Source organism: Suillus fuscotomentosus (genome assembly GCF_016647785.1).
Source record: "Suillus fuscotomentosus strain FC203 chromosome Unknown F5891scaffold_52, whole genome shotgun sequence".
Taxonomy (NCBI): domain Eukaryota; kingdom Fungi; phylum Basidiomycota; class Agaricomycetes; order Boletales; family Suillaceae; genus Suillus; species Suillus fuscotomentosus.
Genome location: NW_024539564.1, coordinates 298,596 through 319,645, shown reverse-complemented (window position 1 = coordinate 319,645; position 21,050 = coordinate 298,596). Strand labels below are relative to the sequence as shown.

The window sequence follows — 21,050 nt, the reverse complement described above, 5'->3', positions numbered from 1 at the left end:
GAAAGTCGTTTGCGCTACGCGAGTGAGAGGACTGAGACTCGAAGGTCCTGACCGTGACTCTGGGAGCGCGGATGTACATATAACGTTCAAATCCATGACTTGTTTGTGTTGGGCGTGCAACATCGACGGTATTCCTTTCTCTGCCAGTTTGTTATCACGGTAAACGATAAACGAACTCTATGATAGCGTACCTTCCTGTTTCGGATCGTATGTGTTCTGTTTACAACGCTGAGGTACAGTTCATGCAAACCAGCCTCGGAAATCTAACCTTTCGACGTCCGTTTAGGTTGCACAGTAGGGGTTTCCTTCGCGCGGAGTTTGAAATGGTAAGCGTCTGGTTTGCAATAGATGATCGCCGTACTGATCGCCGGTCCAAACCCCGTCCTCAAACGCCTGGTAATCCGATAAACGAGACTTCTACCAGCAGTTCTGTTTACAACGCTGAGCTTCGCTTCTTAGTTCAACGTTCATCAGTTCGGAGGACAAGTTGTGGGAGGTTCAAGTGACTAGTAGTAAGTGTATTTGATGCGCACTCACAAAGAACCGCAGCAGTGGTCGCAGCAGTTGCCGCAGCAGTCGTAGCAGTGGCGCAGCATTTTCACTATGCCGCTCTTAGGATTCATTCATTCACGAAAAAAAATTGGAACAGATAGTCAGGCTGTTCATGAAGTTTTTGCGCCTTTTGTATCTCAAATCCACGCTTAGGGATATCCTCCACAATGAAACCAACTCGTTTATATCGTTCTTGATATATGATAGTTTGTGAGTGGCCTTTATTCAAATACATGAACTTGGTCAGATTTCTAATGAGATTTCAAATATGGGTGCTAGCATCATGATGATCATGGCGCATGGAAGATGCTGTGATCGCACAGAACATCGGTATCTTTCTACTGGCTCTTCGATGCGGTATTTTCCTACAGACATCACGCCAAGTGAGTTGTTAGCATCGCCATACCAGTATCACTAACTACGATCTATATTTCTTCACCGAGATAGTCGGACAGTTTCCCACGCACACAGTAGATAATGAATAAAACGGTCGTTTCTTTGTTCCTCCAGATTCCTGCCCTGCCCTTCCTGCTAATATGCCATCAGTTGTGATGTCAATCATGCAAGGACCACTTTGTGGCGCCTTAGCTAACATGCTACTGTATGGGGTCATCTGCATGCAGACCTTTCGTTACTGGCAGGCATACGAGCATGACAGGAACATTCTGAAGTGTCTGGTAAATCTATCAGACGAATATATATCACAGTTTATCTGACATAGTCATAGGTAGCGTTCATCTGGTATGCTAAGCATCGTTTTGTTGGCGTGTCACAAGCTACTATATTTGACTTTTCAGGATTCTCGAGACTGCTCATACAGCATTGACAATATATACCGTTGAGTTTTATCTCATCATGCATTTTGGAGATAACACAAGCTTGGAATACGCAATGTGGTGCGTCAATTTATTCATACTTCTATTCCGGTTCATTCAGTCTTTATCACAGGGGAATGCCCGTAAGCAACTAATGCAGACAAACGATTTACTGCTGATCTCATCACATTCCACCAGACTTCAGTTATTATCGGTGTACGTCACTTTTAATTTGCCTGACGTTTGTCGTAGTAACACGATCGTAGTTTATTATTGCCTATGCTGTGAATCTGTAAGTCTTTTCAAGTGTTATAAATGTTCTAAGTTCGCGCTGATGCGTGATACCAGTTGCTTCATCTGGCGAGTACTGCAGCGTGAGTGTATATCGATACACGCAGTTGCCTCCTTCCTCAATTACATGTGCAGTTTCGCAAAAACGCTGGATTGCTGTTTGCTTTGTAAGGTACATATCTATGAGATCGAAAATTTCCGCTCATGCCCTTGTCATAGTTCATTTTTGCAACCATTCGCTGCGGTAAAACCTTCAATTATATGATCGAACTGCCGTTGATCTTTTTGGGCAGGATTTGGACTTGCAAACTGTTCCTTGACGCACGTGCCACCTGTGTTGGATGATCTACCTGCTGACTGTAGTTTGAACAGTTTCTTTTATCCCAAGTGGCAGATCTTTGAAGAACGCGTCTATGTATGTACCTCAACGATTATCCGCAGGTCTGCCGGTCTCAATATGTTGCCAGCCAACTATGGTGGTTGGATGGGTGCTTTCAGCAGTGGTCGACAGTGCGATTGCGTTTACACTATGCATTTACCTTAGAAAACGTCGCACTGGCATGAAAAGGCATGATACCAATTAGCCAAATTCGAAATCAAATTCACCTTGTTGCCTTTAGAACTGACAACGTCCTCAACTGCCTCCTATTGTATACCATCAACACTGGTGCTGTCACATCGTAAGCCTACTGCCAATTTTAATAGTCAACCTCCTGTGATTCGGGGACTTATTTTCTACAGGTTTTGTGCAGTTCTGGTGGTCATCATGGTAAGTAGACACCGAAGCTCATCTCACAAACTAATTTCTATCAGTTTCTCGGTCTACCAAACAATCTCGCGTTCGTTGGGTTTGTCCAAGTCCAGAGCAAACGTTTGTCCGATTCAGTTGTCATCCTTAACTCCTAGCTGACACTCTACAAAGTCTATGCAATATCACTTTTGGCATCGTGCGTTGTTGTAATTCAAGTAATATTTTCTATCTGAAAACGTCCACCAGGTTAAACAACCGAAAAAGACTCGAAGTGACCGATCAGAATTTTCGCTCTGTGGAAGGCGTTGCGAGTTCCCACATGCCTCACTTTTCGGCATTCAAACCATCACAGCGGATGCCGTCTCATCTGGTCCGTACTTTCCAACTTTTTTGTGATAGTCTGAGGCTCAGGTCATGTGTTAGCAACCGATCGAAGTGCGGACGAGTGTTGTGATGGATATTTATGGCGACAGTCTGGATACTGGATTGGACAGCACGTTTCAGGAGTGACTGTTATGGCTGTGCTGACAAGATATAATTTAGTGTACTTCGTTCACTGTTTACCACCAGCGATCTGTTATGTTATTCAATGATGATATTCACGTACAGGGTGATGCATTGCAACTCTTGTCACTTGTGGGTCCGAGCTGTCATGAGGAAAGATCACGATATGCACCGGGTTAAACTAGTAAGGTTGAACGGATATACTTAACGAACAAGAGAATACATGCATCAGCTCGCCGAGTTCTTCGACTCGTTGACATGAAACATGTGCAACCCGTCCGTCAGGAAGTCAAAGATTTCATTTTCACGTGGATCCCTTGATTTCCTGGTACAATATTCAACACTTGGACTGCGCATAGAATTGTGCTTGTGCGGTACGGTCGGTACCATGGTGTTGCGGCATCTTCCGGCATTAGTGTCTTGTTCTCCTCCACCTTCATTCCAAAGTTTTCGAGTGCAGTGTAATAAGCAGGTGTTTCTCTAGATTTCTCGAGTGCATTTAGCTATAGTGCATGTCGTGGCACCATGTCCATGTCTTCTTACCGCCTATTCAACCGTGTTAACTTGTTTTCAACCAATTTGAAGTTCTTTATTAGGTGGCAATGGACACGTGCCAAGCATCCTTCCAGCTTATCCAAGGGGTCATTCGTGAAACGTCAGAACCATACAAGTATCACTACTGACATGTCCTTACTTCAGCACACCGGTCCATCGACGTTTTACATGGAATTAGCAGAGTTACCCCTTCCTGTGTCTGCTGATTTTGTTGGTGGCGATGGTGCGTCTACTAGTCAATATAGCCAGAGATTGATGACGGACACCCACACAGTTCCACGCGTCACTTACACCGTTCGCGATCTTGAGCGTAATATCACACGATCCCTCACCAAGACTTTCTCTGGGGGCATCAGTCCTGATCATCAGACAACCTCCCATGATTCCTCCGAAATCAAGGCGTTTAGAACATCTCCTTCCAAATCTCGTCAGGCGGTCCTCCGGGAGGTTTCTAATGGCACAAGTACGAAACGTTTCGTCGAAATCTGGGCCGGCCTCCAGATAGAGGCTTCCTTGGATGTCACAAAGTACCACGATGCTTTCCATACAGATGGTGAGTTGAATGAACGCGAATGTCCTGAATGCTTGCAAATTGGATGTCAGATTTCACATCATCGCTCTCCTTCTCCCCATCGGAAACATCCCTTCTTTATACCGCCGAAGCAAACATCATCGGCGATGATAATGCTTTGGACGATCCTTACCCCAAATTCAGATACACCCCGCACTTTGGCGAACTGTCTCGCGGCAAGAAAAGATCGACCATTTTTCTATTCCGCTGGACAAGGTCTACAGCCTTCACAAAGGCTGCTAAGCAAGACATGTTGCTCGTTGCCCTTTCGCTGGCACAGCCTACCCAAACACCCGTCCTGTTTGGTCAAGCTACTTTTGCGACGGAAGATATCATTTACGCCAGTGGACATGAACACACCAAAGACGGTCGACTACTGGGGGTTAAATGGTGCTTCAATCGTCCCATGGGCATATGGGAGATTAAACTTCCCGAGTCAGCAACTGTGCAAGGGACACCTTTTGGTACTAAGATATCATGCAACGCATTGAAGCTGACTCCCTCAGAACGGTCTTGTCGTTCACCTCGTGTATTATATGATAAAAATCAGACGCCCACTAAACTCTTCTGGTTCTCGAATCCTGTCGGCGGTCCCCACGCATCTTGCGTTTCTCTAGAATCTCGCGACCTAACTACAGGTACCAACAAGGTCCTCGTAGACACCGTGATGGAGCCCACCCCCGAAAACGACTTTCCAGGTCTATATCCCAATTACAACATGCCCTCCAGCCCGTTTTTGCGTCGCGGAGACCATACATACATCGTGCTCCACTCCTTATGGCGCTCCCGTGCGACGATCCTCTTCATTGATACAGAATCCGGAGCAGTTTCAGACGAGACAAAGATGCGAGATGGCGAACCTTTGTATAGTTGGGACTTACATGCTACAGACGACAAGACGCATTTCATCTGTTCAAGGAGCACGCCTACTGCTCCACCCGAAGTATTACTAGGATACTTTGATGAACACGACAACCTCAATTGGAAAGTCCTAGATAAACCAATGATGTCTTTCGGAAGTACGTTCAAATCAATTTGGATTCTTGCCAAGTCTAATCATACCTTTCAGCTGAGAGCGCACTACGTGATCTCGCTGCATCGATCATACCCATCGGCGCGCGTCCTCCAACAGAGACTATCGTAATTCAATCGAAGAAAGCTTCCACGAGACCTGGCCCAAAACCCATCTGCGTTAACATTCCACATGGAGGACCACATGCATCAACGACAACATCATTCTCCCCAGCTACTGCTGCACTAGCCTTGGAAGGATGTAAGTCTTTTTGACTTCGCGCCTACTGACCACTTACAACAAGCATGCTCTCAGATACAATCTCCCTGCCCAACTATACCGGCTCCATGGGATTCGGCGAAAAGTACATTCAAAAACTTCTTGGGAATTGTGGAACAATGGACGTACAAGATGTCGTAGAGAGCGTCAACGAGCTCATCCGGCGTGGTATCTCAGAACACGGACGACAAGTTGTCCACGGTGGAAGCCACGGCGGTTTCCTCGCTGCGCACCGTAAGGCTCCATTTCGAAAACAACAACTCTTTTTCACACTGACACTGACATACACAGTTATCGGCCAATACCCAACCCTATTTAACGCAGCAGTGATGCGCAACCCCGTGACCAGTGTCGGCGAACTAGCAGCATCCGACATTCCCGACTGGGCCTATGGTGAATTTGGGCTCCAACTTACCCCGGACTCGCTCATGACACCCGCCACGTTCCAAAAAATGTTTGAAGGGTCGCCTATCGCGCACGTTGATAATGTACGCGCACCTGTACTGTTGTTGATTGGAGAAGACGACTTGCGTGTGATACCGGCACAGGGATTGAGGTTTTATCATGCGCTCAAGGGTAGGGAGAAGATAGTGGAGATGTTGTGGTTCAAGGGGGAGACGCATTCGATTGATGGTGTTGAGGCGGCAAGGGTTTCATGGGAGGCTGGGAGGGATTGGTTTAAGAATCTGGGGCAAAGCCCAGCTGACTGATGATGTAGGGGATTTAAATGCTGCTGTTATGTGGCCAACGTGTGGGATGCGGGACGTGAGCAAGGAGGATGTGCTTACATAGTGTTCAGGCTGGAAAGTGCCTCGCGTGTTCGCTCCATTCCGTATGATATAGTATTAGTCCGTACTGGCGATGTTATATGAAACCACCGAGCAGACTGTTCCCGCTGTGGAAGGCGTTGCACTTTCATTCATGCCTAACTTTTCGGCATCTGAATTACCACACCAAAAGCCGTTGCACCTAGTTCGTAGTGGTACAAATTCTTATTTATGATCGTCTGGGACTCAAGTCGTACGTTTTAGCCACTGATTGAAGCCTAGAAGAGTTTTGTGATGGATATTTACGGCGACGTTTTGAATACTAGAATGGGCAGCACAGTTCGCGAGAGCGAATGTCGAGTCCGCACTGACAGGCCAATAATTTTGGGCCAGTAGGGAATGAATGCATTTAGTTCATTGTTTACTGCCAGTGTTCTAGGCTACTAGGCTTATAATGATCAAACAAGTATTTGTTTGCAGTCGAAAAGACTTCCAGGCTGTGTACCTCGAGTAGTATTTATGTTACATGCGTGCTCTACATTGGCTTGGAGTCCTCTGCCACATTGAACTTTCGAAGTAAAACAACCCACGATCGTGAACACACGCCCAGCAGCAGTGACATATCAACTCGGCTGGGTAAGGGATGCATAATATGATAGAACCAGGGGTGACAAACTATAACAAGACGTGAAGACACGAACAATGAACCTACTGATGCTGGGGATCATCAGGTCCCGCATTCCGATGCTTGCGCTGCCTAGGGATCAAATTCAGAACAATATTCAGAGAGAAAAGGTGTTGCGTACATGATACTACCAATGCGCGGGAATTTCCACCGCTTGGAGTCTACAGACGCTGCAGACCTATTGAACATAGTAAAGCGCTTCCAAAATGACTTTGGAGGCGAGGCCAGGACCGGAGTGGAAGCTGAAGCAGTCGCTATGCGAGGATGAAAGGAACTTTGGGGAGGAAGAGATGGGGAAGGGGATGCAGCTGCATCACGCGAGTTGATGGTTTCTGGAGGTACTTGAATGCTGTCGGAAAGCTCGACTGGAGGAGGGGTGTGGACTGGAGTAGGGATTTCATGATCGGAGTGACCTTGAGGAGACAGAGATGGGGAATGTGAGGCAGCAGCATCACGCGAGCCTACAAGTTCTGTTGCAAACTCGGTCGCATCCAGTAGCTCGTCCAGCGCCGGTGCAGAAGAAGCTGGAAGAGAATGGAAGTTTGCTGATGGCTTGAAAAAAATTTGCATGAGATATACTGCTCTATAAATAAGACACGAATGTATTACCTGGTCGATGTAGCTTGATATGTGGGAAGCCGGGGAAACGAATGAGGGCGACACAGCATTCGTCATAATGGTGGACTCCTGAGATATATCCCACAAAAATATTGTGTTTTCCCGACCGCCTGTGGCAACAAGCTGGCCGTCTGGCGAGAAGGCTATTGCAGATACCCTTTTGGCATGCTGGAGCACACGACCAAAAGGTTTGCGGGTCGTTGTGCTCCACAGCCTAGCGGTGCTATCAACGGACGCACTAGCTATCAGCTCGCCGTTAGGGGAGATAGCCAACGAGATAATCATGTCTGAATGTGCACGCAGTGGGGATCCGAGCTGGGCACCAGTCGGTGCACTCCAGAAGTAGATTTGGCCATCCTTACAGGCAGAAATGAGACGACGACTGTCTGGAGACCAGACTATCGAGGACGCTGGCTTGTCGTGGATGAGTGGTTGGGTTTGCTGCTTGCCAGTCGCTGCGTTCCAGATGCGAACCGTCTGATCATATGACCCGCTCGCAAACCTGGTTCCGTTAGGAGAATAGGCTACTGTGGATATTCGACCTTGGTGATCATCGATGTCGAACACCAGTTCTCCTGTTCCCACATCCCAGATCTTTAGTGTACCGTCCCATGATGCGGAGGCGAGTCTTTTCTCATCAGGTGAGAATCGTATGCAACCGACCCAGTCTGTGTGATGCGACAGACATCTGACGATCTCCCTCGTATCTGCGTCCCATATGATGATCTTGCCATCATTCGCCCCACTCACAATTCTTCTACCATCCATTGATACAGCAAGTCCACTGGTGCTACTAGTGTGTCCACCGAATGGATCTCCCACTTGATTCCCTGTTTCTACATCCCAAATCCGAACAGTCCGATCTGCGCAGGTGCTTATAATTTTGAGTTCATTCTTCTGTTTCGAGAATGCAAGTCTGTTTAAGTAATGAGTATGACCTCTGAACGATTTAATTGGTGATAAAGATGGTTCCATATGGTCGTTGTAAGAGTGAATGAGGGTCTGGGGGTAGAGCAGTCGAGAGGAAGTAGATCAACATGAGGCGAACGCAACCTTGCGTCTATATAGAAAAGTTACTTGTAGACACCGGTAGGGATCACACCCGAATTCGAGCCGAAAAAAGACGCTCGTTGCAGCCTACTAGTCGACCTAGAGTCATGGCTGTGTGCACATGTGCCAGTGAGACTCCCGTGCGTTGCCTGAATTACTCGACATACCCACAGCCCTACAGTGCCTCGCAGCTGCAACTAACGCCCATGCCTTCGAAGCCCCATTTGTATCCAAAGCCAACTCCGGGAAATGTTTTGTTTTGCCCAGGTCACTTACGCTGTGCCGCAGCCTCCCAAACTAGTATGGCGTGACACGAGTCACACTGACCTGTGCTCGATCGATCGATCAATCGATCAGATCTAGAGCTCGCTTGTCCTGTCGTGCTTCGCCATCCATTTTCTTGGAATTCCAAGACCCGACAAGCAGCAGACAAACCTCGCTCTTTCCCATCCAAGTTACATAACCGAGGACGATATCTTCAAGCCTGTCGCCCGTGGCGTTCGCAATGTCATGTGCTCCAGCGAGCTCAGTGCATCTTCATCTCCCCTAATCGAATAAGGGTCATTAGAACACCAGTAGAGTAGTGGCACAAGAGTACATGCTCGGTGGGTTGAACACAGCACATCTGACTTTATTAGCATTTTGGTTCAATAAAGGTGGTGGTAGAACCATTCCAATCCTTGGTTTGAACGCTTTCTGACTCCTTTGAATTCTGAAGACCAGGATTCCGTCACTCGGTTTGCATGACTTCTGTTGGGGGCGGAGATGGACAAGAAAATGCGTTGCATGGACTCCGTGCTGTAGGAGTGGCTTTACTTTTGGTCTTGAGCTGCGCCCTTGAGAGCCACAATACCAGCGATATTGATGGTAAGCATGCCAGGAAATTTACATTCGCTTTGAGCGTCATCAACAGTAAGCAAGCACCTCTGGACCATGAAGTGCGTGGAGGATGTTAAGACGAAGCTGCTGTGTTGCTGGAGCAGCTTTTGAAGAGCGGGACAATCTGGCATGGAGGCTGGAGCCCACAAGCGAGCTGCATGACTCGTTGTCTAATATTGCAGATGTATGTAAATACTATGACCTGAATCAATGAAAAATGCCGTGGACATAGACATGGGTGATGATTCGACTCGAGGTATGGGCGATTGCACAGCTCTCATGCGGGAACATAGTCCTGCAATCCTTCCCCGCAGTATTCCCTAGGACCAAAAAAGTCCTTGATCATTGCATCCCAGCCGTTCGCTAGGTAATGAGATAATCCAGACACTACCACGACCACTACAGCAAGCCCAATACATCCCAGAGCAAGGCTCCCAGCTGGTGTAGGCTCAACGTTGAACTGTAACTGAGCATCGGTGAGTTGACCGTTTTTGCCAACTGAGAAATGCAAAATGAAGAGAGAGATATTGAGCAAGCATATTGCTGCGCCGATAGCGGCAGCTGAGCCGTAAAGGAAAATGTTGAGTAGCAATGTCCAGACTTGCGGCGAGGCGAATACTGCATCTTTGGGTCGCTGAGAAGCCCATTTTAATAGTGCGAGGGCAACGGTTGGCACAATAAAACCGCAGTCGAACAGTGCAAACGCATAGCACATGAGCCCGATGTTGCCTCTTGACGACCTTATATAGAATCGTCGGTATACGGAATGCATAGAGGACTGGATATACGTACCCAAAGATCGCGCCGTACGTCAAGCTGGCACCTACAAATGCAACCTGCCCAAGAGTCAACAAAAGATGTTCATGGGTTCGTGATGTTTTCTATGAGTCATAATGAGTATAAAGACATGGCGAAGTTTTCGGGGTCATCACCTCTGCCCAGTCAGAAAATCCACGGTATCCAGTGCGATTTGCAATAGCTTGTGTGCGGGAGTAGAATGTTATGTCTTCTACATCTTTCTCCAGCGTTTTCAGCTGCGTCAGGAAAAAATTGAGTTGAACCATTCATTAAATGTATTCATCAGGTACAGACGTGTGCTTGCAGTGATTGTGATTGTGATACTTTCTGAAGATACGCCTCGACTTTGCAGTGTATCTGTCAATGAGAAAGTTAATGCGATGGATCCAGCGGGGACACTGTGCTTACTTCAAGCTCTTGTGACTGTATGTTGTACCGTTCCTTGCGCACCTGACAGAGCTACAATTATGGAATGAAAATTGATATATACCATCTATTCGATAGATGAGTACCATGGATTTGCAAAATCTAATCTCTTCTTCAATCTCTTTTGTGCGGGTTTCTCCTTGTTGGACGAAATCATGCTTGTCTCCAATACTCAGTACGCACAATGCTACTAATCAATGGAATGGACTTACGTGTTCGTGTGATTCCCTGATAGCGGCAGACGGAAACAAAGCTAATTTGAGACCTTGATATAACAAACGATCATTCAAACGAACCTAAGTAGCGATACATGGGGAGAACGTACGATGGCAGGTTGTAGGTATAGCAAGTTGCCGAGCTAGCTGGCACTTCAACTTCGTGAGGAACAGTTGATGAAAGGGGCAGCGCCAGTGAGGGAGGCACTGGAGGGGCTATTATTGAGTACCATTAACGGTTCCTTGCTAGGAACTCAAGCATACCCCTCGAACAAGCCACTCTACAACCAACAGGATGGATAGCCAAAACCACATTATTCCATAAGGAAAAAGAATCAAACAATGCACGCATAATGGAAGTCGCCCTTTCATGGATGGACGACGTGACAGTCAATATTCGGTAGGTAAACTTGAGTGGGGGAACAGAGCGATAATTGAGCGGAGAGACAAATCTATTTTCAACTTCCAGAAGGCAGAGAACCTGCATCGAGTAAGCCTCGTGTCGAGGAATCACTACATCCAGAAATAACGTGTCATTCAATATTGATGGAACGTTAGTATCGCGGCATCAGGGAGGAACATGATTTGTGAAAAGTGTGACAAGTGACAAGTTCTTCAACTGCGGTCACGTGGATTGTACATACAACACGAGTGCATCCGGTAAGGTACCGTGAGGCTATGGAGTACGACAACCCGCAAATGTCGAGAGTAGAGTCGTCGGACACGCCGGAGTGAAAGGTACGAGCGCATCCGTCATGCGGACGTTTGTGACATCGGCCGAGTGCAATGTCTTAAAGTCATTTAGTTTTTCTATCCTCGTTCTCCCGATTCTCCCGCATGATAAAATAGCGCGTCGTTCGCAGAAACATCTCAGTGCTACGCTTTTCATTTATAATCACTTACCTTTCTTGAACTATGTACTTATATCTCACGACTACCTTGGTCCGTGCGCACATATTGACTTATTTAAGCACGTGTATTAGCCTTGTAGAACTTCACTTGAATCTTACTAGGTTTTACCAGAACTTCCTTCGCTTAAGACCTCCAATCTTAAGTTGTCTGAACTAGCATTCTTTTTGTTCGAGGATGCGACGGACGAAAGAAAGACAGAAAGAATTCTATAAACGAAAGTAGTAAGTACTCAGTCTCAATAGTCGAAGACTTGGAGACTACTAGCTGACCTATAAACGAAAGTAGTAAGTACTAGAGTAGTAGTCAGTATCATAGTAAAGAGTCTAAATAAATAATATCATACCTCAGTCTCAATAGTCAAAGACTGAGGTGCTAAGTAATATAAAACTTCTAATGAGCGCATAGCGTATTATGTAAGCGAGTGTTGTTTGTTGTTGTCCGAATCAAAGTTATCACTTATCTATAATCTTTCAACACGCCCACTCAACGAATCAAACTCTCGCCGTTCAACACTCCCATTCCTTCGATGAATCGTCCATGCTTCTCGCGCGCAAGTGCCTTCGTCAAAACATCGGCAATCTGTTCGTTCGTGGGAACATACTCAACGCATATCTCTCCTTCCTCCAACTTTTCTCGGATAAAGTGATACCGGATCGCGATATGTTTGGTACGTTCGTGAAACATGGCATTTTCGGCTAACAGAATTGCAGATTGATTGTCGATTTGGAGAGTTATTGGGGGAGTTTCTGAGGAGTTTAGTTCTCTGAGTAGGGTCCTCAACCAAACGGCCTCCTTCGTAGCAGCGGCGGCGGCCATATATTCTGCTTCGGTACTGGAAAGTGCGACTGAACTTTGCTTCTTCGAACTCCAACTAACTGCTCCTCCAGATATTGAAAATATATATCCGGTTATCGAACGCCGGTCATTGACATCTGAGGCCCAGTCTGCGTCGACGAACGCATGTAAGTCCGTTTCTGACTTCCCTTGATATGTCAAACATTTATTGACGGTCCCGCGTAGATACCGATAGACACGCTTTAGAGCGGTCCAGTGCGCTTGTCCGGGGGTAGCTGCAAATCTGCTCAGAGCACCTACTGTGAACGCGATGTCCGGACGCGTCGCAAGCATCGCATACATCAGTGCACCTAGGGCACTTTGGTAAGTCTTCACATCGACTTCGGCTTCATTCACTTTGATGAGCTTGGTATTAGGGTCCATTGGCGTATTCACAGGACGACTGGATCCCATATCAAAACGCTCGAGTATCGATTCGATGTAGCGGCTTTGTGACAGCTTGATCGTGCGTTTATCGCGGTTGCGAATGATTTCCATTCCCAAAATCCAGCGCGCTTCTCCCAAATCGGTAAGCTCGTACTCTGCTGCTAATCGTTTCTTCAGCTCATCTATCATCTTCTTATCCTTTGACAGTATCATTTTGTCGTCAACATAGACGGCGACTATAATGATTGTGCCGTTCTCGACCTTGTAGAAGACAGAATGGTCTGCATTGCTGCGTGTGAAGCCGAGAGACTCGAAGACGGTACGTAGTCTTTTGTACCATGCTTTGTGTGCCTGCTTAAGACCGTATAGAGCACATTTGAGCTTCCAAACTTGATTCGACGAGTCACGAAAGCCAGGAGGGAGCTGCAGGTAAATTTCCTCATCCAATTCACCGTTTAGAAAAGCTGACTTGACGTCCATCTGATGTATATCTAGATCGTACTTGGCTGCAAGGGCAAGAAGGACTCGAATCGTCGAGAACTTCGTGACGGGGGCAAAGGTGTCTGTGTAGTCGATCCCTTGGACCTGCGTGAAACCTTTCGCGACGAGTCTGGCCTTATAGCGTTCAATTTCGCCATGCGGGCCGCGCTTAATTTTATAGACCCATTTCGAGTCTACAACCTTGCGGTCACGAGGGCGTTTGACTTCCTCGTATAGGCCAATCTTCTCGAAGATCTTCAATTCTTCGGTCATCGCCGTGTACCATAGATCTGCGTCTGGACGATTCATTGCTTCATGGAATGTCCCAGGCTCACCATTACAAGCTACTGTAGCCTTGTAAGCCTCCCCATGTGTCTCCGCAGCCTCAATCGCGCCCACTGCCTCAGGTATGTCTTGTATAACCGGTTCCTCTCTTTGAAGTGTTGACTTCTCATAGGCGTTTATGAAGTAGCGAGGATCATCGTCTCGCATAGGTGCGCGTCGCGCTCGCGAGCTGCGCCTTACTTCAGGTGGAGGAGCTGGGCGAGGATATGGAGCAGGAGGTGCTATTTGTCGAGTGGCTGAAGGGGTTAGTGGTTGAACACGGTGTGTCTCCAACGCACGCGTGTTGTTCGGTGCTGACATTTCCTTGTTCTGGTCTTCAGGCTCGAACTTGACCATGCTTAGAGGAGCTGGTTGTCCATCGACATCATCATCCTCGTGGGGAGATTCGGTAGCTGGATTTCCCACTTCCGGTGCGTCATCGTCTGATAATTCTTCTATAATTGTTGACTTATGAGGAGCTTCCAGGCCTTGCAGGTCGTCTGTGTTGTGCTTTGCAGCAGTGACCTGTTTCTCTGGGAGAAATGTGTCTATCTTGACACGACTAGGCCCTTGCGGATCTCCTTCATCGAAGACGACGTCTCGCGACTCGAGGATGCGACCGGTTGGACGATGCAGGCATACATAGGCCTTTCGATGTTCGGCATACCCAAGGTTGACGCATTCGAGCGATTTCACACCGAGCTTCTGGCGTTTTTCATCAGGTATGTGTACATGGGCTTTGCACCCAAATACCCGGAGATGGGATACTGATGGTTTTTTCCCAGTGAACGCTTCGTGTGGTGTAATGTCTCCATCTATCGCACGAGTTGGAACCCGGTTCAATATGTGCGCCGAATATAGGATCGCATCTCCCCAATATGTGTTTGGCAGTCCGGCGTCTCGTAGCAAGCTGCGTGCCATTTCAACTAAGGTCCGATTCATCCGCTCTGCGACACCGTTCTCTTGTGGTGTGTATGCGTTTGTTTTCTCGTGATGGATGCCTTTTGACTCGAGATAGGATACAAATTGTTTTGATCCATATTCCCCCCCACCATCACTACGAAAATAGTTGGGGCGTTCTCCAGTCTCGGTCTCTGCACGTTCAAAGTATCCTTTGGTGAGTGCGAATGTTTCATCCTTGGTCTTCACAAGTTTAACCACGAGATGGTGTGAATAGGCATCTATGAATGTAATGAAGTATCGGAAGCCGGTGCGCGACACTGTTTCCATGGGTCCGCATACATCAGAGTATGTGCGATACAGGACTCCTGGGCTTTCGACATTTGATTTCATTGGGATTGGGTTGCGGTGTTGCTTGCCTTCAAGGCAAGGCTGACACACTGCCTTATTGTGAGTACTTGAACCCTTTATGTTGATCCCATTGACCATATCTTTCGAAATTAACTTAGATATGGAGTCGAAATTTACGTGCCCAAGTCGTCGATGCCATGTGTCCAGAGTTGCACTCGAATGGAGCATGCGCGAGGTGAGAGCTGTTATGGGGACATCTGGATCGAGTGGAGCTGATGGTCCTTGCAGAATGTATGCATGTGCTTTCTCGCAGGGCTTTACTCGAAGGACGTATAGCGAGTTTCGCTTATGTGCGAGAGCGACGGTCTTTCCCTTTGCAAGGATCTTGCATTGGGAACCATCAAAGGTGACTTCGAGACCTTGTTTCATGAGGCGGGGAACTGACAGAAGGTTCGCATTCAGGTCTGGTATGTGATAGACTTCCTGCAGGATGGAGTGGATGTACTCATTTTCACCAACATAGACGTTTATTTCAGCACGTCCGATACCTATCGCATCTATCGAGCGTCCATCTCCGATGATTACTTTTCCGGGTGGGTTCAGTGTGCGATATTTGATGAAAATTTCCCGCTGACACGTCATGTTTGCAGATGCGCCAGAGTCCACTATCCAATCATCTTTGGATGTGGATGTAGAGTGCCCATGTGCCATGAATAATTGGAGCGGTGTGTCATGGTCCGACGAAATGCGTGCGACCTTCGCAGATAGGTCCGTTTTTCCTTTGTCTTTGTCCACCTGCTTCCCACTCTTTGCAGCGTCTTCAGCAGCTTTCTTCTTTCGACAGTCCTTCTCCTCATGTCCAGGAATGTGGCAGTATGTGCACTTTTCCTTTGACTTCTTCTTGTCCTTATCCTTGCGCTTAGGGTTATTCTTTTGCGCAGGTCCCTTCGCAACGAGCGCAGATTGGCTATTGCTAGCCTGTCGTTGCCTTTCCTCTACCAGCACTTGGGCTATAACAGTTTCGGTGGTGAGTTTGTCACTACTGGACATTAGGATCGTTCGAAGGGTGGCATAGGATGAAGGTAAGGATATCACCATCGCAACTGCGACCAGTGAATCGTCGAGCAGCTGACCAAGCGAGGACAGTATGAATGCCTTCTGTCGCATGGTGTTTAGCTGCGTTTCCATAGGAGATTCGTCCGTCAAGGTACTTCGAAACAATTCGCCAATGAGTTGAGCAATTGTTTGCTTTCCTCTACCCTCGTATCGCTCACAGAGCTTCTTCCAGGCATCTTTAGCTATTGGCACATAGAGTATCCCATTCAAGGGATCATCTTTCAGCGTGAGAGCTATCTGAGCTCGTGCTTCCTTGTTCCTTGCTAACCATTCCTGGTGTTGAACAGGGTGCGTTGTGCTATCTGGCATCTTTTCACTTCCTTCAACAATTCCCCATAGTCCTCGAAGGTCAAGGATTAACTCGACACGGTACTTCCATAGTTGGAAGTTTGAACCGTCGTTTTCGAGGGATGGAATATCATATAGACGATTTGAGGCTTGTGCAGTTCTGCTTGTAGATGTAGAACTGGATGATATGGAAGGGATGTTCGAGGATGAAGCAGCTGCACCTGACTGGGCTGCAGACACTGAGGGTGTGTTCAACATTTAATTCTTGTTTCGGTTGATGTTCCTTTGTGGTACTGGATTGATTCTAAGCACCAGGGCTCATAACCTTTTGTTCGAGGATGCGACGGATGAAAGAAAGACAGAAAGAATTCTATAAACGAAAGTAGTAAGTACTCAGTCTCAATAGTCGAAGACTTGGAGACTACTAGCTGACCTATAAACGAAAGTAGTAAGTACTAGAGTAGTAGTCAGTATCGTAGTAAAGAGTCTAAATAAATAATATCATACCTCAGTCTCAATAGTCGAAGACTGAGGTGCTAAGTAATATAAAACTTCTAATGAGCGCATAGCGTATTATGTAAGCGAGTGTTGTTTGTTGTTGTCCGAATCAAAGTTATCACTTATCTATAATCTTTCAACAATTCTTAGTCGAAGCACTCCTTTTACTAAGTCTTTACAGAACCCCTTCTTTTCTGAAGGACTTCACGAAACTCAACAGCTAGAAACTCTGTCGAGTCGCTGTTGTTAGAACTACCCTAGTTCGTAACAAAAGATTCAAGTCCTTCAAAAGGACACCTGTATCTACACGTGTTCCGAAGAAAAGAAACAGAAAAACAGACAAGCCCTGACTGAGCAAGACAGCTAGTGCAGGCAAAGAAGAAATGACAAACTGACTTCACTCACTCCCACCTTCCAAGCCCTTAATCTCAGTACCCCCGTACCGCCACTGAATATGTCGTCTTCATCGAAACTATTCAAATACAAGATTAATCATCCGCCCATCTTCGATGGAGATCGAGAGAAGTCTAAATCTTTCATCCTATCCTGCAATGCATACATGGACATTAACGAGGAGTTATACAAAACCGACAAGCAACGTGTCATTTTTATCACCTCGTTTATGAATAAAGGAAATGCCCTGCTATGGAAAGAAGAATTCCTGACAGACGCCCAACATGTCGACTCCTCTGGACAAAAGAAAGGATATGGAACGATGAAAGAATTCATGGAAGTATTCGATAAAGCTTTTGGAGCTATTGATCCTTCCGGAACTGCCTTAGCAAGAATCATTCACCTCAAACAAGGCAACAGGGAACTGCAAACCTACATTGCGGACTTCCAAAGACTCCTCGCGCAAGCAAAAATCAAAGAAGAACACATGAAAATATTCCATTTCCAGAATGGGCTGAACACTGGACTCCTCACCAAGATATTCAATGCTGGGGGAGTTCCGAAGAACCTAGATGACTACATCGCCGCAGTTGTAGATATGGATAACTGCTATATGCGGCTCCAATCTATCAGGGCGAGTTCTTTTCCCCAACAAAAGAAAAGAAGATTTGGGGATCAGCGATTTGTCCCCGCTAGGGACAGAGACGCCATGGTAATTGACAGAATCAGTAGGCTTACTGAAGCTGAAAAGCAGGAGCACATGTGGATCGGAAAATGTTTCAACTGCCATCAAATTGGGCATCGCGCCAGAGAATGTCCTCAGAAAAAGAACGGATCTTCCCCACCTATTCGACAAGTGGAAGAAAAGGAAGAAGAAGCAAGACGAGTCAACGAGGATTTTTGAAGAGGAGGTCTATGTCGACGGTAGTATCTCCAGAAGAACCAATTCGTGTAATACAAGCAATAGGTGAAAGAAAAGAACTCTGTGTCCCAATCACCCTCGTCTCGCGAACACGTCCAGAAAATGTCGAAACCAACGCAGTAATCAATTCCGGAGCAGCCGGAACCTATATCTCCGAAGACTTCGTAAAGAAGCACAAGATCCGAACCAAGAAACTGGAAAAACCGTTCTTTATCAGAACTGCAGATGGAAGCTACTTTAGTAGCGGACCAGTAGAGCGATACTGTATGCTCATCATCAAAGTCGATGAACGAATGATGATCGGAAAGTTCAATATCACAAAGTTAGGAACTAAAGATCAAATTCTCTTAGGAATCCCCTGGCTCAGAGCGATGAACCCATCCATTGACTGGGCCAGTCAGACTCTTTCCCTCCCTGCAACGGAGAAATCTACTGAAGTAGAAAAGTACGTAAAAGAAACATCTAGACCAAAGAAAATGTTCTTCAAAGAATTCAATACCAAAGAAGACATATGGACAACTTCGCTGGTATCCCCCGAAGCTCTTACGGATAACGGAGAATATCTCAAAAGAATAGAAGAAATACCAAATGAAACACCAAAGTATAGTAATAAAGCTCAAGAATTCACATCCGAAGAAAAAGTCAAACAAAAGAAAACCTTCAAAGAACTAGTTCCTTCTTACCTCCACGACTTCTCAGATATATTTTCAAAAGACAGTCTAAATCAACTTCCCCCGGAAAGACCCGGTATCGATCATTGGATAGAAACAAAGCCTAGTTTCTTTCCAAAAACGTCCAAAATTTATCCTCTTTCCCACAACGAGCGACTCGCGGTTAAAAAATTCATCGCTGATAACCTGGCCAAAGGATTTATCGTCAAATCAAAATCCCCGCAGGCAAGCGGATTTTTCTTTGTAGGAAAAAAGAGCGGAGAACTTCGCCCGTGTCAGGACTATCGCTTCCTTAACGACCAGACGATAAAGAATGCGTATCCCCTTCCACTTCCTTCATCTTTGGTTGAACGATTACATGGTGCTAAATTCTTCACTAAAATGGATATCAGATCTGGATATAACAATATCCGCATCCATGCCAAGGACAGATGGAAAGCAGCATTTATCACTGAAGAAGGATTGTTTGAACCAATGGTTATGTTCTTCGGATTATGCAATTCTCCCGCCACGTTCCAAGCCTATATGGATAGCACTTTCCGAGCGGAACTTAACGAGGGATGGCTGGTTATCTATATGGATGATATCCTAATCTTTTCCACCACGATCGAAGAACATCAAACACGAACTCGTATTATTTTAGGAAAAATCCGTCAAGAACAGTTATTCTTGAAACCAGAAAAGTGTACCTTCGACTCTCAAGAAGTGGAATATTTGGGCATGATCATTAAACCGGGGCACGTAGAAATGGACAAAGACAAAACAAACGGAATATGAGACTGGCCAATCCCTCGATCAGTGAAAGAAGTCCGCTCCTTTCTAGGATTTTGTAACTTCTATCAAACCTTCGTCTCTCATTACTCGGATATAGCCTGACCTCTCATCGATTTGACCAAGAAGGACACTATATTCGTCTGGACCCCATTATGTCAACAAACATTTGAAAAGCTCAAAGCATGCTTCACCAGTCACCCGGTGCTCCGTAATCCTGATCCTTCTCGACACTTCGCTATTGCAACAGATGCCTCTCTTGTTGCCTCCAGAGGGGTGCTGCTTCAAACAGACGAGAATGGCAACTATCATCCATGCGCTTACCTTTCTCAGTCGTTTGGACCAGCCGAACGAAACTACCCAATCCATGACAGGGAATTACTGGCCATAATACGAGCCCTTTCTCATTGGAGACACTATCTAGAAGGACATCCATTCCCCATCCTCGTATTCACTGATCATATGAATCTCTTATATTTCCGAAAATCAGAACGACTCTCTAGAAGGCAAGCGCATTGGCAGCTACTCCTGACTACTTTCGATCTGGAATTACATCATGTTCCTGGATCAAAGTTAGTCGTTCCAGACGCGTTATCGCGACGGCCGGACCATGATGACGGATCTGCTGATAACCAAGAAGTAGTATTACTACCGGATTCTATGTTTATTCGACTCATCGATGATGATCTTCGAGCTGCCTTATCTTTGGAAACTCGTGATCCTATTTTTCTCACTGCACAAGATGCCTTGAACGGTCTCTGCTTGCCCCCAATGAAATCCTCTCTCTCGGACTGGTCGATTTCGGATGACATCCTTTTCTACAAAAATCGTGCGTATATCGCACCCGATTATCGGCATTGAATCTTAGAGAAACACCATGATCATCCTACCGCGGGGCATCCTGGTCATTTTAAAACGGAAGAATTGGTTAAAAGAGAAGCATGGTGGCCCGGTATGGGAACATTTATTAGGAAATATGTTGATGGATGTGCGACCTGCCAGCAGATGAAGGTCGATACCCACCCTACCACCCCTCCCCTAACTCCTATCGCAACCACAGCCACCCGTCCATTTGCGCAGGTCTCCGTAGATCTTATCACCAACCTCCCTATATCCTCGGGCTTCGACAGTGTCATGGTCATGGTAGACCATGGGCTTAGTAAGGGGGTGATCATTACCCCTTGTCACAAAACCATATCTTCCGAAGGAGTGGCAAAACTTTTCCTAAAACACGTCTTCAAACGCTTTGGTCTCCATGACAAAGTAATTTTGGACAGAGGACCCCAATTCCTCTCCAAATTCTCGCTAGAATTGGCACGACTCCTTGATTACACCATTGCCCCTTCCACCGCGTATCATCCACAGACTGACGGACAAACAGAACAGCTAAATCAAGAACTAGAAACCTATCTACGAATATATTGCCAGAACAACC

At 46.4% G+C, this 21,050-nt stretch overlaps 4 protein-coding genes across 4 annotated transcripts; 2 read left to right on the top strand and 2 right to left on the bottom strand.

Moving 5' to 3' along the window:
- Positions 1-1,112: 1,112 nt before the first annotated feature.
- F5891DRAFT_1192703 (uncharacterized protein) lies at positions 1,113-2,919 on the top strand (the record flags this gene model as incomplete). The annotated part of the gene is made up of 16 exons (XM_041367636.1): positions 1,113-1,229; positions 1,280-1,293; positions 1,350-1,448; positions 1,501-1,510; positions 1,566-1,583; positions 1,634-1,659; positions 1,716-1,741; positions 1,794-1,825; positions 1,878-1,902; positions 1,952-2,168; positions 2,279-2,338; positions 2,400-2,427; positions 2,472-2,529; positions 2,581-2,605; positions 2,656-2,779; positions 2,833-2,919. The coding sequence occupies 16 exons, from the start codon at positions 1,113-1,115 to the stop codon at positions 2,917-2,919; spliced, it is 966 nt and encodes a 321-aa protein (XP_041222379.1).
- A 678-nt stretch (positions 2,920-3,597) lies between these two features.
- On the top strand, positions 3,598-6,040 carry F5891DRAFT_958224 (Alpha/Beta hydrolase protein; the record flags this gene model as incomplete). Its single annotated transcript, XM_041375552.1, has 5 exons — positions 3,598-4,021; positions 4,072-5,058; positions 5,109-5,312; positions 5,367-5,564; positions 5,622-6,040. The coding sequence occupies 5 exons, from the start codon at positions 3,598-3,600 to the stop codon at positions 6,038-6,040; spliced, it is 2,232 nt and encodes a 743-aa protein (XP_041222378.1).
- A 592-nt stretch (positions 6,041-6,632) lies between these two features.
- Positions 6,633-8,834, bottom strand: F5891DRAFT_1175024 (WD40-repeat-containing domain protein; the record flags this gene model as incomplete). The annotated part of the gene is made up of 6 exons (XM_041365690.1): positions 8,812-8,834; positions 8,618-8,789; positions 7,392-8,561; positions 6,904-7,334; positions 6,810-6,854; positions 6,633-6,729 (listed from the first exon to the last, which is right to left on the bottom strand). The coding sequence occupies exons 3-6, from the start codon at positions 8,373-8,375 to the stop codon at positions 6,633-6,635; spliced, it is 1,557 nt and encodes a 518-aa protein (XP_041222377.1). The 5' UTR covers positions 8,376-8,561; positions 8,618-8,789; positions 8,812-8,834.
- A 662-nt stretch (positions 8,835-9,496) lies between these two features.
- Positions 9,497-11,343, bottom strand: F5891DRAFT_1052202 (uncharacterized protein). Its single transcript, XM_041362525.1, has 9 exons — positions 11,033-11,343; positions 10,879-10,975; positions 10,766-10,818; positions 10,640-10,711; positions 10,536-10,586; positions 10,422-10,484; positions 10,262-10,363; positions 10,122-10,210; positions 9,497-10,069 (listed from the first exon to the last, which is right to left on the bottom strand). The coding sequence occupies exons 1-9, from the start codon at positions 11,138-11,140 to the stop codon at positions 9,607-9,609; spliced, it is 1,098 nt and encodes a 365-aa protein (XP_041222376.1). The 5' UTR covers positions 11,141-11,343; the 3' UTR covers positions 9,497-9,606.
- Positions 11,344-21,050: the final 9,707 nt, after the last annotated feature.